This window comes from Embiotoca jacksoni, unplaced genomic scaffold (assembly GCF_022577435.1).
Source record: "Embiotoca jacksoni isolate LCO1_2020_lvr unplaced genomic scaffold, fEmbJac1.0.p SCAF_37, whole genome shotgun sequence".
Taxonomy (NCBI): Eukaryota; Metazoa; Chordata; class Actinopteri; family Embiotocidae; genus Embiotoca; species Embiotoca jacksoni.
The window spans coordinates 2,448,720-2,462,745 of record NW_027185389.1 but is presented as its reverse complement, the minus strand read 5'-3'; the positions used below and the strand labels follow the sequence as shown (position 1 = coordinate 2,462,745).

The 14,026-nt window shown below is 41.4% G+C and overlaps 1 protein-coding gene across 1 annotated transcript; it reads left to right on the top strand.

Moving 5' to 3' along the window:
- The first annotated feature begins 107 nt into the window (after positions 1-107).
- Positions 108-5,051, top strand: LOC138208280 (lymphotoxin-alpha-like). Its single transcript, XM_069166046.1, has 4 exons — positions 108-421; positions 2,170-2,200; positions 2,317-2,373; positions 2,719-5,051. The coding sequence occupies exons 1-4, from the start codon at positions 182-184 to the stop codon at positions 3,138-3,140; spliced, it is 750 nt and encodes a 249-aa protein (XP_069022147.1). The 5' UTR covers positions 108-181; the 3' UTR covers positions 3,141-5,051.
- The last annotated feature ends 8,975 nt before the right edge of the window (positions 5,052-14,026 follow it).

The following is a 14,026-nucleotide window of genomic DNA, read 5'->3' as shown; positions in this document are numbered from 1 at the left end:
AACCAGACATCCCCTCTCTCCTCCCCCCGCCCCACCCCGCTACACACACCCCACCACACGCACCCCACCACACGCACCCATTAGAAAAAGGAAGTTCGTGTTGCAGTCTCGACGACTCGGGTGAAACTCCACCTGCCAGACAAGCACTTCGTCTCAACGTGGGCGACACCGCCGCCAATAAATGGAGATGCTGGATGTAAACCGACAGCTGATCCATGAATGGGAAGCCGGCGGAATGGAGGACGACGCAGGGGATGCAGAAGGACTTCACCAGCGCAAAATCCAGGCTCTCCTCCAGAAGCAGAAGCGGCTCCAGTGGATATTCAGGTTTTCCATCGCGGCGCTGCTCCTGCTGTTCACCGGGTCTCTGGTGCTCTTTGTCGCGGCCGGACGCGAAGGATCGTGCACCTCGCAGTGCGAGGTAACCCTTCAAATCCTCCTGCTGTTCTCCAGTTCACGGGCGCCACATGCTTTGAAAAGGTTCTTTAACGCGCAGCAGAAAGAAGTTTATGAAATTGCGCAACAGCACCGGAGGGTGGCGAGGTCTTTGAAACGGTTTCAGCCCAGCGTGGAGCTTTTGCGCTTCATAAGACAACTCGGTCAAAGTTCAGTTCTTCGTGCTGTGTTTGGTTTTCAGCTCCAGGTGCTGTGACTGCGCAAGTTCAAAGAAGTGATCAAACGTTGTTTGTTTGTTTGTTTGTTTTCAACGTTTGCACGTGCGTTAAAAGACCAGCAGGTGCTCACTTGTGCGCTCGTGACAAGCTCCGACAACTCCGAGATAACCCGGTAAACCGGAAAAAAAAAAAAATACCATGGTGTGGAAGTACATTACTCGGGTATTTACAATTTAGAGGTACTTGTACTTTACTTGAGTATTTCCGTTTGGTGCTGCTTCATACTTCCACTCCACATTGCAGAGGGAAATATTGAACTTTGTACTCCACTACTTTTACCTGACAGCTTTAGTTACTTTTAAAAATCAATATTTGAAATCTAAAGCATATGATTAGTTCCTATATGTGCATTAATACACATTGAAAGTTGCTTCAACAGTATCAAGGGTTGAAATGAGTTCGACAGCATTCAAATACATGTCAGTGAATATTCCAGTAATATAGGCTACATATAAGAAATAAAAACTCCTGATACTTTAACGAGCCTACAGATTGCTGTGAATACTTTTTCCCTCTTACTTAAGAAAGATTGTAAGTACAGGACAGTAAGGAGTATTTTTTTCATTGGGATATTACTATTTTTACTCGAGTAAAAGATCTCAGAACTCAGTATTCAGACCCTTTACTGAAGTAAAATAATACAGCAATGGAAAAGTACTTCTTTACGAGTAAAAGTCCAACAAAAACTAAAAGTACAGAAGTGTTAGCAGCAAAATGTAGTTAAAAGTAATGAAGTAAAAGTCCTGATTTGATTCCTTAACAACCCCGTTAACAAAAACGTTGGGATGTTTGTGTAAAATGTATCAAATTCTGAAACTGAGAAATTTCATTATTTTATGAAAAATGGTGAATTTGATGCCGAGTAGCTTGCACATCTGGGAAGGAACCATTAACGCTCAACGATATATACAGACAACGTCTTTTTCAGGGAAGGCTTTGCTTATTTCATGAACATAATACCAAGCAGTGTTCTGCAGGTATTACAACACCGCGGCTCCGCAGGAGAAGAGTGGCCTGCCAGTCCAGACCTGTCTCCCATCTTTAAAGATTGGACACATCAGTGAAGTGAAAAATAAACAAAAGGACTCTGAATTGTTGAGCAACTGAAACAACATTTCACTTTTAAAATTCCAGGCAAACTAATCTCCTCAGTTCCCAAATGTAAACCAAAAGAGGTGATGCAGCATGGATGTTGCCCATGGCTATCAAAACAGTTTCAACATTCGAGATGTTTTCTTTGGTCTGTTTTCACTGAAATATGCATTGAGATGATTTTGCAAATTCTGTTTTTATTTTCATTTAACACAGCCTCCTGACTTTTATTTTTTGAAAACGTAGGGACGTAATTAACAGCTGCAAAATCACAAACCCTTTAAATTGTACCGCCTAAATGCACATTTTCTTCGCCATTTGTTCTTTTACGTCTGCGATGCTTTGATTTCTTGTATCGCCGCTGTTAGATAACAACAAAATGTGTGCGTTTGTTTGCTCACAGGACAAGCGCCCGTCCAAATTCTCTTTATCAGGTAAATGTTTTCGCCAAATGATCTTCCGACATAAAAAAAAAAAAAAAATCAGGCCTATGAAAGTGAACGATTTTGTGTGAAAAACAATCCTTATTTTTTTTACATCTCACCTTCAGGACACACCTTGAAACAAACCACCGCCGATTGGGGGAGACCCAGCGCCTTTCTAACAGGTAAAAACACCGACCGGACTTTTGACTGAGATTTTGAGTTGTTTAAGAATAAGCGATAGAAGAAGTGCTGCGCTGCGGTCAGAAAACGTCGAAAACATTCTTTGGTTTGAGCTTTGGATGGTGTTAGTTTTGGGGTTTTGTTGCAAACCATAATCGTGGCTCATAATAGGTCACAGAAGGAGAAAGCAACAGATCTTTTTTTTTTTTTTTTTTTTCCTGTTTACTCCACTTTGTACGAATTGAAATGCCTTTCTCGCCTTCAGTGGCTTTTACACAGACACTTTGTGTGTGAGGTGACACGGGAACATTCGTAACGCCGGCTTTTGCCTCTTTTCTTCTGCGTAGCTCCTGTTGGCGACAAGAGTAACGGGACAGTTCTCCTGTGGAGCGATTCAGTGGACCACGCCATGTGTAAAGGAGGTTTCGAGTACAACAACGGGAGGCTCACGGTGCCCAAAACGGGCCTCTACAGAGTCTTCCTGCAGATCACCTACAACCGTTTAAACACTGGGTGTCCCGATACTACCCACGTGCTCTACAACGAGTTGCTGCATGAACCTCGCTCCCACTCGGGTAAAAAGATTCTCGTGAAAACGGTGGAAACAATGAGCGTCAACAAAAACGAACCGTGGCGTAAATCCATTTACACGTCCGGTATATTCAGCCTGGACGTGTCTGACGAACTATACGTGATCGCAAATCATCCAGAATGCATCACTAGTGAACAACACGAAGTGTTCTTCGGCGTCGAACTTCTTCCTGACTGATACGGTCAGAAAGAGACCCGAATCCCAGCTGGAGGTTTGGTCTGCGAGAGACCCGAGTAGTTCTGAGGTTTTCCTTCTTTTATTTTGTGTGTGTTTTTTTTACTATTACTGCTAATGTAAAGTCTTCACTCATTCACAAATCTGCAACAGCAACAAGCTGCTAAAGAAGCTACTAGTGTCTGCTCGACAGCAGGTCTGCTTTATCTCATTCAATTTAAAAGCTGCATTGTTGTTTTTTTTTTAAATGTTCACTCAGCTGGTGGTGACATACAGATTCCTCAACTGTGATTCAACTCGTACTCACAAACCGGCCTAACGAGCCAGTAGATTCACCCGACGACACCTAACAGCTCATCAGTTTATCTTAAATAAATAAGATTAAAAAAAATCAACTTAGCAAAATAAATAAACAATGGACAGATTGAAACTAGAAGTTGTTGTTTAACGTGGATTTAGAAGATCACCAAGTGTTAAGTTTCAGTTGAGTTTCAGAGCAAATACAAAAGAGGTGATCTAAAGGTGTCGTAAAACGTTGGCATTCTTCTAAAAACAACAAAAAAAGTTTGTAGAAAAGCAGCAGCGGGGCGGCGAACCATCGACGCATCCGCAAAGTTAGTCTGTCTCTTTGAACTTGCCCTCATCCAAATCCAATTTCCTCCCGCTTTGGTTTGCACCAAGTCCACAAAGCTGATACAATTTGTTTGATGCCAGGAACTCTTGTTAGTTTCTGTGGATCCGGTTTCGGCTATGAAACTTGTTTTTGTGTCGTTGGCGCTGGAAGCAGCGATCTGGCCAAACTTTGCAATAATTTTTGTCTCCTTTTTTCTAACCAGGTCACGTTTTTTTGAATAGCTGTTACAGGAAAAAGGTAACCTGTAGGTCAGTCCATTGAAGCCTGGCGGCAAAATACAAATCAGATAACACTTAAGAGTGTATTTGTCACTTTCAGAAGGAGACTGACGAAGGCACTAAAGATTTGGCAACAGAAAAACAAATGGAGGCCTCGTAGCCACGAGATGATAGTAGATACTACCTTCAAAGTCTGACTAAAGAGAGAAAAGAGAGTGGAGAACAGGGTATTGGCCAGATGAAGGATTTTATGAATGAAAGCAGCTCTGACGGAGTTGATTTCAGGCTACATTATCCCACACCCAAACTGTCCTGCTGTCACAATAACATATTTGTGGTATGTTTAACCATGCTAGGGTTTTTATCAACACTTTCATCACCACACTTATTTTTTTTTTTTTTTTTTTTTGGGGACCTCACCAGAACTGCTGATCTTTGAAGCTATTTTGGAAAAAGAAAAAGCCACGTGCACGGTGGCATTCAAAGTGGCAGTATGACAGTAATGGCGTCACGTAGGACGATGTGTCTGAGCCATTCAAACTTGTGAAATGTACCTATTAAACTGAACCAAATATGGAAATATTAAACTAGTATGCGTAATCAGGGGAACCCCTACCTGCATGTGTGACTCGAGAGGCCGGAAAAAGCCAGAAAACTCTCCTGTAGATCAGCTAATTATGTACGAAAGAATGGCTACCTGTGGATAAAATTGGCTTTTTGTTTATATTTATCTTGGGAGTCTTGGATGAAGCTGATAAAACAAATATAAATAAGGGTTTTTCTCTTGGTTTTTTTTAGTTTTTTTTTACATGTAGGGTGCTGTTGTATAAGTGTGCTAACATGGACCTATTTAACGAGCTTAAGGACATGTTTTTTTTTATTATTATTATTTAATTATTTAATTCAATGCTTGTGGGGGCACTCTGTACTCTGAAGTTGGTGCAATAACAGTTTTTTCTTCTTTAGAAAATTATCAAATAATTTGTGAACTTTTTATATATTTGTGTATGTGTGTACGTTTCTATGAGTTTCTAAAATAAAAAAAACAAAACAAGAATTGCAGCCTTTGTGTTTGTCTCCATATCTGCCCAGATCCCGTAACACATGTAGTAAACACTTCATGTTCCAGTTATGGTGTTGAGTAATGGCCAGGAAAGTCTTTTTTTTGCAAAACAACCATGACATCACTGGCTATCCAATGAGTTGTCCAAGAACTAATGAAGGATGGTTGGACAGAAGGGAGACACTGAACACCAAAGGACAGGAAAGAAGGCACAGACATTCAATCCAGAAACATTTGGTCTTCCAGCACCAATGTTCACAACAAGGACAAGGCTGGTGGACAATATAATCAACAGTGGGAAACTTTAATATCTCATATTTCCTCTTGTATTATCAATACTATTGCTTTATTATCTCTTGACATTCTTTCTGAGCTTTTGGATAAAAAAAAAATGCCCTCGCTTCATAATTTTTTATCCTATTAGACATTTGTGTGAAATGTTGACACAATTAGCGTATGAATTGTGGAGTTGTGACCACACGGGGTGACACTGACCTTCGACCACCCAAAAATCAACAGTGTTCATCCTTGTATCCGAGTGAATGTTTGTACCAAATGTGAGGACGTTCACCTGAGGCGCTCTCCAGATATCCCCTTCATGGGGAACAGACGAACGTCCAAAAACAGGACGTTTGCAGCTTTTGTTGAAAAAGAATAAGTGAAACTTTAAGGACGCAGCGGACTAAACATATGGTTTCAATTTGCATCTAACTTCCGTGAAATTTCATAATTTCTCAGAATTTGTTTGTCCATTTTTAGCCGCCCTCTGGTTCTGAAATTTCTAGATGAGCTGAAGACAAGAAAACAAGTTATTTTGATTGCCAGCAGGAATAAAAGTGAACGAAAGAAGTTAAGTGATGAAACGAATTTAAAAACTAAACATAACATGTTTTTGGTGTCGCGTTTTGACAACTTAGACCTCTGAAATGTGACTCAACTGCATCGAAAGACGTCAGTTTGGAAGCCGCTAGTTTCATTTTTAACGTTTTGTATTTTAAGATTTTGTTTTCTGTCAAATCTTCCTCTGTAAAGTAAATTAGTAGAGTAGAAGTAAATACTTCTAGTAAATAAATACTAAATACTAAATACTCAAGTAAAGTACAAGTACTTTACTTGAGTATTGATATTGAGTATTAATATATTGATATTGATATATATTGAGAAATGATACTGAAGTGCAGTATTTGAGTAAATGTATGTGTTGCCTATTGTTTCGTCAACCAACTTACAGCCGTCATAAGGTCACAGTAAAGTTTTCTGCAGGCAGACTTCCTTTGGATTACGGGCATCCCATGATCACTGTGTCATCAAAATGAATCACAGTCTAACTTTTTTCCCCTTGTTTTGTTCTTCTTATTTTGGCTGTTGTTTTCACAGTTTCTACAGTTTATTGGGATATTCGGGGTGATTCATCTCTCCCTGAGTCCTTATTGGCAAACTGAATGACTGTAAAATTAAGCACACTAAGAAATTGACCTGTATGACCTTGACCTTTGACCTTTGTTCACCAAAATCTATCTGGGTCATCCTTGAGTCCAAGTTAACATTTGTGCCTATTCCAACAGAAGTTCTCTCAAGGTGTTTCTGAGAAAAAGGTGTTCACAAGATTAGGACAGTGAAGTCAGAGTGACCTTTGACCCTAAATCAAATCAATTGATCTTAAGCGAACATTTGTGGCGGACGGAGATATTTTACATTTAGGTTAGGTTAGGTAGTTGCTTTATTAATCCCCAAGGGGAAATTTCTTCGCTACAGCAGCATTTATATATACAGGAAAGCAATAAAATAACAGTAAAAAAATATTAAATATAAAAACGCACAGTATATACAGTACAGTATATATATATATATATTTTATATTTAAACAAACAAGAAACACAGACAACAGTGTTATTGTTGTGTGATGGATTTTGCCAGAGGTGAGTTATTGGACAGTCTTATTGCAGCAACATTTGAGTGCATGACTACCACACAATCTTGTTAATATCTTTCTTCCCACAGCCTGTATCACTTTCGTTCCACTTTTGGTATTTCATTTTTAACCTCAAGCCACATCCTTCAACCTCCACACATTCTTTGTCCGTCACACAAAGCGTATTCTTTTACATCCTTATAACTCCGTGCACATCTGTTTTGAGGGGTGCAAACACTCAAGCATATTTGTTTGTTTTGACATCCTAGTAAAAGCTGTCACAGGTCTAAGTACAGGAGAAATCCACCTCCACAAAGCGTTCTCTGCAAACAGTCAAAGCGCGGCGGAGCAATCTTTTACTTATCTTCGACAGATTGTTAATAATTGAAAACACAAAAGCTTGGAACGAATTCTCACGAACATTTTTGTTTCCACATCAATCCCGTGCAAGCTTTGACTTTGTGTTTGAACTTGTTCTCTTGTTTTTTTTCATATATCAGGATATTTCACAAGTGCAGAGTTCCCTCAATGATTTGTCTTTGTTTTTGATCGTTTGAAGTCGCTGAGTAAGTTTTGTTTTTCTGGTATACATATCAGCAAAGATGTTAAATCACAAAACCCATCTCAGGATCCACTCTGGTGCCGGAACAGCTGACGGCATCTGTTCTCCATCAGCACCACTTTGTCACCAGTTAACACAATGGCGTAAAAACACTAACAGCTGAGGAATATATTTTTGGCCATTTTTTGCCAATTCCATGTGGACCCACTTGGATTTAAGTAATTAGAGTAAGGCAGTGCAAAACGATCACCATGGAAACCGGTTTGCGAGAGGTACAAATAAAGAAACAGACTCGGCGAATCAGCTTTTATGTCCTGGATTTGACGATAAGGTGTCATCGAAATCACCCACCCGTATTTTCCTTGCAGCCCTCCTGGGCCGACTGACATCCTCGAGATTTGTGCAGGGACGTGCCAGAAGATCCTGTTCTGTGCAACGGTTTCAGGAACAACGGCAGGAAGAGTTCTCTCTATCAGGTTTTCTTTTTTTCCGACGGTACTTGGCGAGCGGGCCGCTTGAAGGATCTCGGAGAACTTTGCCGCGGTTGTGGCGAGTTTGCTGATGTTCCTGGAAATCCGAGGAAGAGCTTTGTGTTTGGTAATCTTGTCTTTTACTCACGTAGAGTTTGTCTTCATAACTTCGATAACGGCCTACGTCTGAGGAAAATGTTGATCTTCCCAACGGCCTCGTCTTTTCCCTCCGTGTCTTCGACTTTCCTGCATTACGTTGACCCCCAGCAAAGGCGTTTTTTACGACTTAACCGCTTGAATACTGAGCACACGGCGAACACGACTTCCTGTGTTGCAACCACGAGCACACCGACTCCAATTCAACGCAGCATCTGACTTTTAAAAACTCTCCTCCTCCTTCTCCGACCCCTGGTCTTACATGCGTGGATTTTTTTTTTTTTCCGCGCCAAGGCGACGCAACGTGCGGCGTTGACGCGGTATTCTGTAGCCGAGATCCCTTTTTTTGTTTTGTTGATTGTTTGTTTTTTTTCCTGAGTAAATTTTTTTTTTTCAGTGTATAAAAAAATCTGCAAACCTCAGAGAATAAAAAGCGTACTCAGCAGCCGAGGTGGAAGTGGCATCTGTTTTCTATATCGTAGCCAAAATGTGAGGTCTTGTGACTTTGACATGGGACACTGGTCTTAAAATTTGAAATGTTTTTTTTGTCCGAGTCTTTTTCACCATCAAACTAATTCGTCGACTTCTTTCGCGAACACAGGTTTATAATACACATTCAAAAAACAAAACATAATGAGGTAAAATAAAATAACAATAAAACCCTATCTCAGATTCTAATTTAACGTTTACATTCAATACACACTGGCAACCTTTTTTGTGCATATTCTTTCTTTCTAGATTTGATTTTAAAGGGAAAGGCTGACAATATTTTATATTCTCATTCTTTAAAAATTTTTAAAAAAAAATCACGTGCGATTGTTCATCTTTCAATACTGAAATAACAAAAATAATAATCTCTGCGAAGCACATCTTAAAAATAGAAGCACAAAGGATTGACACAAGAAATTACAGATAAAATATTTCAGAACATTAAAATTTTATCAAATCGAACCAAATACAGCTGCAATATTTTATAATAAACTATGTTTGAACTTAATGTGTCGGTTCACATTTCTTCATTTTTGGGGGATGAAGTTACCAGGTTTTGATTGACTTTCCCCGTTCAAAGAAATCTGAAAAGCCATGTCGGCTTTGAACTCAAATAAAATCCTGTATTTTACCGCAGAGGGCAACAAATGAAACAAACACTTCAGATTCGATCTCTCAGATGATGTTTTTATAACTTGAGATCATTTTTGTTAAATTACCACATGGAACTCATTTGCCGACACTCGTATGTTTTCCTTCATTTATGACATAGGTAAGCTGATCCATCTGTCAGTAAGGCGTCATCATTGCCTGAGACACAAATCCCTTTTCCGCTGAATTTTTGCTCTTTAAATGAACTTTGCTGAAATGTTTTTCCATCTGACGCATTGGACATATTTCAGTTTTAGAGGTACACAAACTATAAATGGACTATTATTTATTAAATGGTTAAGTAGGTTATTTTCTTCTCCTGTTTTTTTTGACTTTTTCGATCACAAAGGTTTATATTACTAGTAGTTCAGTTTTGGATGTAAATGAGGTGAAGATTCTACAAATCACTACGAACAAACTCTTTTCCACCGGTTGTTATTTATGAAGGTACAAGCTCGTCTTTTTGTGTTACAGCCAGAGGTCGCCCCTACTGGCCTTCGGTGGTATTGCACTTTAAAACACTTCGGCAGGTGCCTCGTTTTTCAGACCCGGCAGCTACGTCCACATTTATCTACAGGCTGTGCTCCAATCTGGCGTTTTTGGCCGTCGCCATCTTGTTTTCTTTGGGCAATAAGTGACCATATTTGGACCGAGCGGCGACCAGCAGTGACGTCACCCGTTGGTTCGTGAACGGCTGCTATAAAGCCTCAAATCGGAATTTGGCAGGCGTCACCTTTGCTAGTACGGGAGCGGTTTGGAGCAGGAAGTGACCATATTTGGACGATCTGATTGGAAACCTGACTCTACTACGTCCCGCCCACCGATAGCTGTGGCCTGACTGCACCACAGGCCTGTCAATCAATCAGACACGCCCCCAAAAACATGGATTTTGAGGCTTATTTTTCTAATTAATGATGGAATTAAAGAAAACTCGGAAGAAGGAGTGCTACATAACTTTTATTTGACTGAGAAGCCGGAGGCTTTTTGGAGCCGACCTCTAGTGGCACTCGCTGGTATTGCAGCTTAAGTCACTTCTGCATTAATTTCACTTTCCAGACCCGGATGCATTTTTCTAAACACTCGATGTTGTGAGATGTCCCGAGAAGAGTCCTGACTTTCATCAGAGTCCCAGACTTTCTCATGGACATCTCATATATACAGCGGATGAAATACTTTATTGACTTTACTGAGATACTTTGGCAGACAATCAGGAGGTACAAACAGACACCATTAACCTTCTTACGACACTCGAGTGTATTCTTTATTTTTTCTCTATTAAATACCAGCTGCTCTTTCCTAATTTCCATTTCCGTTCCTTTTCTCGTAGACAGAAAGGACGGCTGGATTTGAGGATGTGTCATGTGTGCGTGGGTGGATGGATGGAGGAAACGGGCGGGTGCATCATCCAAAAAAGCGATAAAAGCGTCAGCTACGTAATAAGGAGGCCTCTATTGCTATCAATAATTTCCTGTCTGCAGACTGACCTTCCTTCCGCAGCTGTAGGATGTGAGTGAGTCATTCTCGGAAGTCAGGACCCCCCGGGGTGAAAACGAGAGTTTCTTCATTGCCGTTTCCTGTTGGCCCAAATATGAAGTGTCTCATTCTTGACTCAACAATTCGTGACCGCCGTTTACTGTAAATCACTCCCAGACGATCCAAAAAGCGTGTTTTGATGGAGGCGGTATTGTGTGGGCATTTCCCATCTCCTGAGGCCTCCTCGTGCCCTCCGGCGTTTTTTTTTTTCTCTCCCTAGTTCCCAGCCACATCCCATCATCCGACTGAGATGTGGTTCATAATCACAAATTGTGCTCTTCATTTAAACCCCTTTCTGTTTTCCCACCGTGGTGGCGCTCGGTCGATAAAGATCTGTTAGACTAAAACTTGACGGTATTTATATCAGCTGATCAACAGCTGCAGATGGTTTCAGCTAAACAAGCCTCCGATGAGTCAACGACATCCAGCTGAGCGTCGTTTACCTGCAGATTCGAAGGACGTCTGACCTTTTACACAGAATCAATGCTGCTGATCAGCTGCAGGATCTGGAATTGAAATGTTTCTAAAATCCTCAAACTTTCGGATTATTTCCAGGTTCACGTAAATGTTTTGTACAATCTCGCTTTTTCATTCTGTAAATTACTGTTGGCACATATTATGAATCATGTCTCCAAAAAAAATAATGAATCATGAATCATGCTGTTTTTTAAATGAGTCATAATTACAGAACAATTTGTCTTGACGACACTGTGTCTCCTCTGAAGGGTTCTTAGGAAGTTGTCTTCGGATTATGTATTGACGCCTGATCTTTTTTATTCTTCGTGTCAGCTCCAAACAGGGCGTCTAGTATTTAATTGCCAGGTTCATAGTGTCTATGCTTGTTTAGGTTGTCTGCATCAGTTGGAGCATTTAATTCTGGTTCATCAAAAATTTGTTTCATACTGGGTTGTTGTCTTTGGCTCCAGAGTCGTTTGTAATTTGCTCCCTGATGAAGAACTTTAATTTATGGTGATTTGCAGTCTTAAGTCCTGCAAAAATCATCAGAGGAGCGCCGTGAAAACTCCCCGGACCGCTGAAACGTGACTCGCTTTGGCCTTAACGTGACGTCTTTTGGCAGCTTCTTAAAACGTTCCGCGTTTATGCCAATAAATCTCAGAAAAAAATGCAACTTTAAGTTTTGTCACTGAGTGTTTAGACCGTGCAGGTTGGAGAGTTCGTTGCCGAGCGTTTTTAATGTGGCTGTTGGTGCTGGAATTGTTTCATATACCATTTGAAACCAATTTGTGGTGAGGTAATTCCTGTTTTTTTTAATTGTGGCTTCCTAAACAACATAGTTGAGTGTCAAGTTACGCTGCTGAGGTTTTTACCAGAACCGCAGCCCCACAAGCTCGGTCATATACTCCGTCCATACATACGGAAAACGACACCTTTTGTTCCCACCAAGTGTGATGAAACTGAGGTGGATATTTGTTTTAATTTTTTTAAAAGACATAAATCAGCGATGAGTACTTAGCACACTTCGCCGTCGTTGCAGCACGACAGCGTGACGCACCGTGAAATATGAAGTCTGGAAAAAGAAGGGGAAGTGAAACGGTTGTGAAATCGTGCATTGCAGAACTGGTGGGGTAAAAAGAAAACAACAAAAAAAAAAACCTTCATCTTAGGTCTCCTTTCAGAGCCTCCAGAAAACACTGCTGTCATCCAAAGGTCAGAAAGCCTTTGCTAAATCATGTCAGGCTTTAATCAGCGAAGAGCCAGAGGTGATGGAGGATCGAAGGGAGGTAGGTAGGTAGGTATTTACTTTATTAATCCCTGAGGGGACATTTTTTAATTGGTGAGGTGGAGGAGGAGGAGGAGGAGGAGGAGGAGGAGGGTGACCTGCTGCAGCAACATACATCGATCGTGCAAAAAAATAAATAAACGCGTGCGTCACAAGAGACCTGGTTTCAAACGGTTCACATCGCAGCCGAAAGAACGACGGTCCATAACAAGGGAAGTGAAACGCAGTATTTTGCTGAAATAGTGAAGAGAGTCACCCGGTTGATCTCGTGAGTTTTTTTTTTTTTTTTTTTTTTTTTACTCTCTGTGATTTCAGGAAGTCAGTGAAATTTGACGGCGCGTCACAAAAACATCATCGTGCATCTCGGCGGGAGAGTTTTCTGACGTGTTACCGAAAACACGAACGCAACTCTTGCCACGGTTGTCTGGAGATCGGCCCGTTGTCATGGAAACCCAGAGAGAGTTGAAGGCATCGAGGAGCGAGGTAAAGGCGACCCTTTTCTTGTCAAGAAGGGCGTGCCGTCTTGAGGGCGGCACGGTGGTGCAGTGGTTAGCACTGTCGCTTCACAGCAAAAAAGGTTCCGGGTTCGAATCCGGTCCTGGGCCTTTCTGTGCGGAGTTTGCATGTTCTCCCTGTGCTTGCGTGGGTTCTCTCCGGGTTCTCCGGCTTCCTCCCATCATCCAAAAACATGCACCTCAGGTCAGGTTACCTGGCGCCGCGCTAGTGGCGGCCTGCTGCAGCAGCTCCCCCCTGAGAGCCCCCCTGCTGTAGTGAAGACATTTCCCCTCGGGGATTAATAAAGTGTATAAAATCAAAAAAAATAAAAATAAAAACATTCTCAGGAAACAAGAAACGTACTACCTACCCTGAACCGTCCCTCATCCACGGATTAAATCTGAGATCGTTTAAACGACTTCTATCGGCTCACACTGCATGCAGGCCAGCTGTAACAGATGTTTATTTTGATCAGGCTCTGATGTTCTTTGCTCTCAGGCTGTGTGCACCAGGTGGCCGTTCATCAGCCTGTCGGTTTGTTGAACGGCCGTTACGAATCCTCCCGTTCAGATTCTGTCCGTCACCATCTTTGCTAGTTCGGAGTGGTTTGGAGCAGGAAGTGACCATATTTGGACGAGCTGGGGGGAGGGGGGGAGCGAGCGGTGGATCTGACTCGATCTTGTTGAAAACGCGACGATACTAAGTCCCGCCCCCCCGAAGTTGAATGGGAGTCTATGGAGCCGGACGCTTTTTGGAGCCGACCTCTAGTGGCACTCGCTGGTATTGCAGCTGAAGACACTTTCCGCATAGGACATTTTTATATCCAGTCTGTAGTTTTATATCCAGTCTGTGGTTTTATATCCATCCTGTGATTTTATATCCAGTCTGTAGTTTTACATCCAGTCTGTAGTTTTATATCCAGTCTGTAGTTTTATATCCATCCTGTGATTTTATATCCAGTCTGT

What these genes read in the sequence shown, in the direction of transcription:
- LOC138208280 (XM_069166046.1), top strand. Translation starts at nt 182, where the DNA reads ATGGAGATGCTGGATGTAAACCGACAGCTGATCCATGAATGGGAAGCC. An exon ending in GTCCAAATTCTCTTTATCAG is followed by an intron (nt 2,201 to 2,316) that starts GTAAATGTTTTC and finishes TCTCACCTTCAG; the next exon opens with GACACACCTTGAAACAAACC. An exon ending in ACCCAGCGCCTTTCTAACAG is followed by an intron (nt 2,374 to 2,718) that starts GTAAAAACACCG and finishes TCTTCTGCGTAG; the next exon opens with CTCCTGTTGGCGACAAGAGT.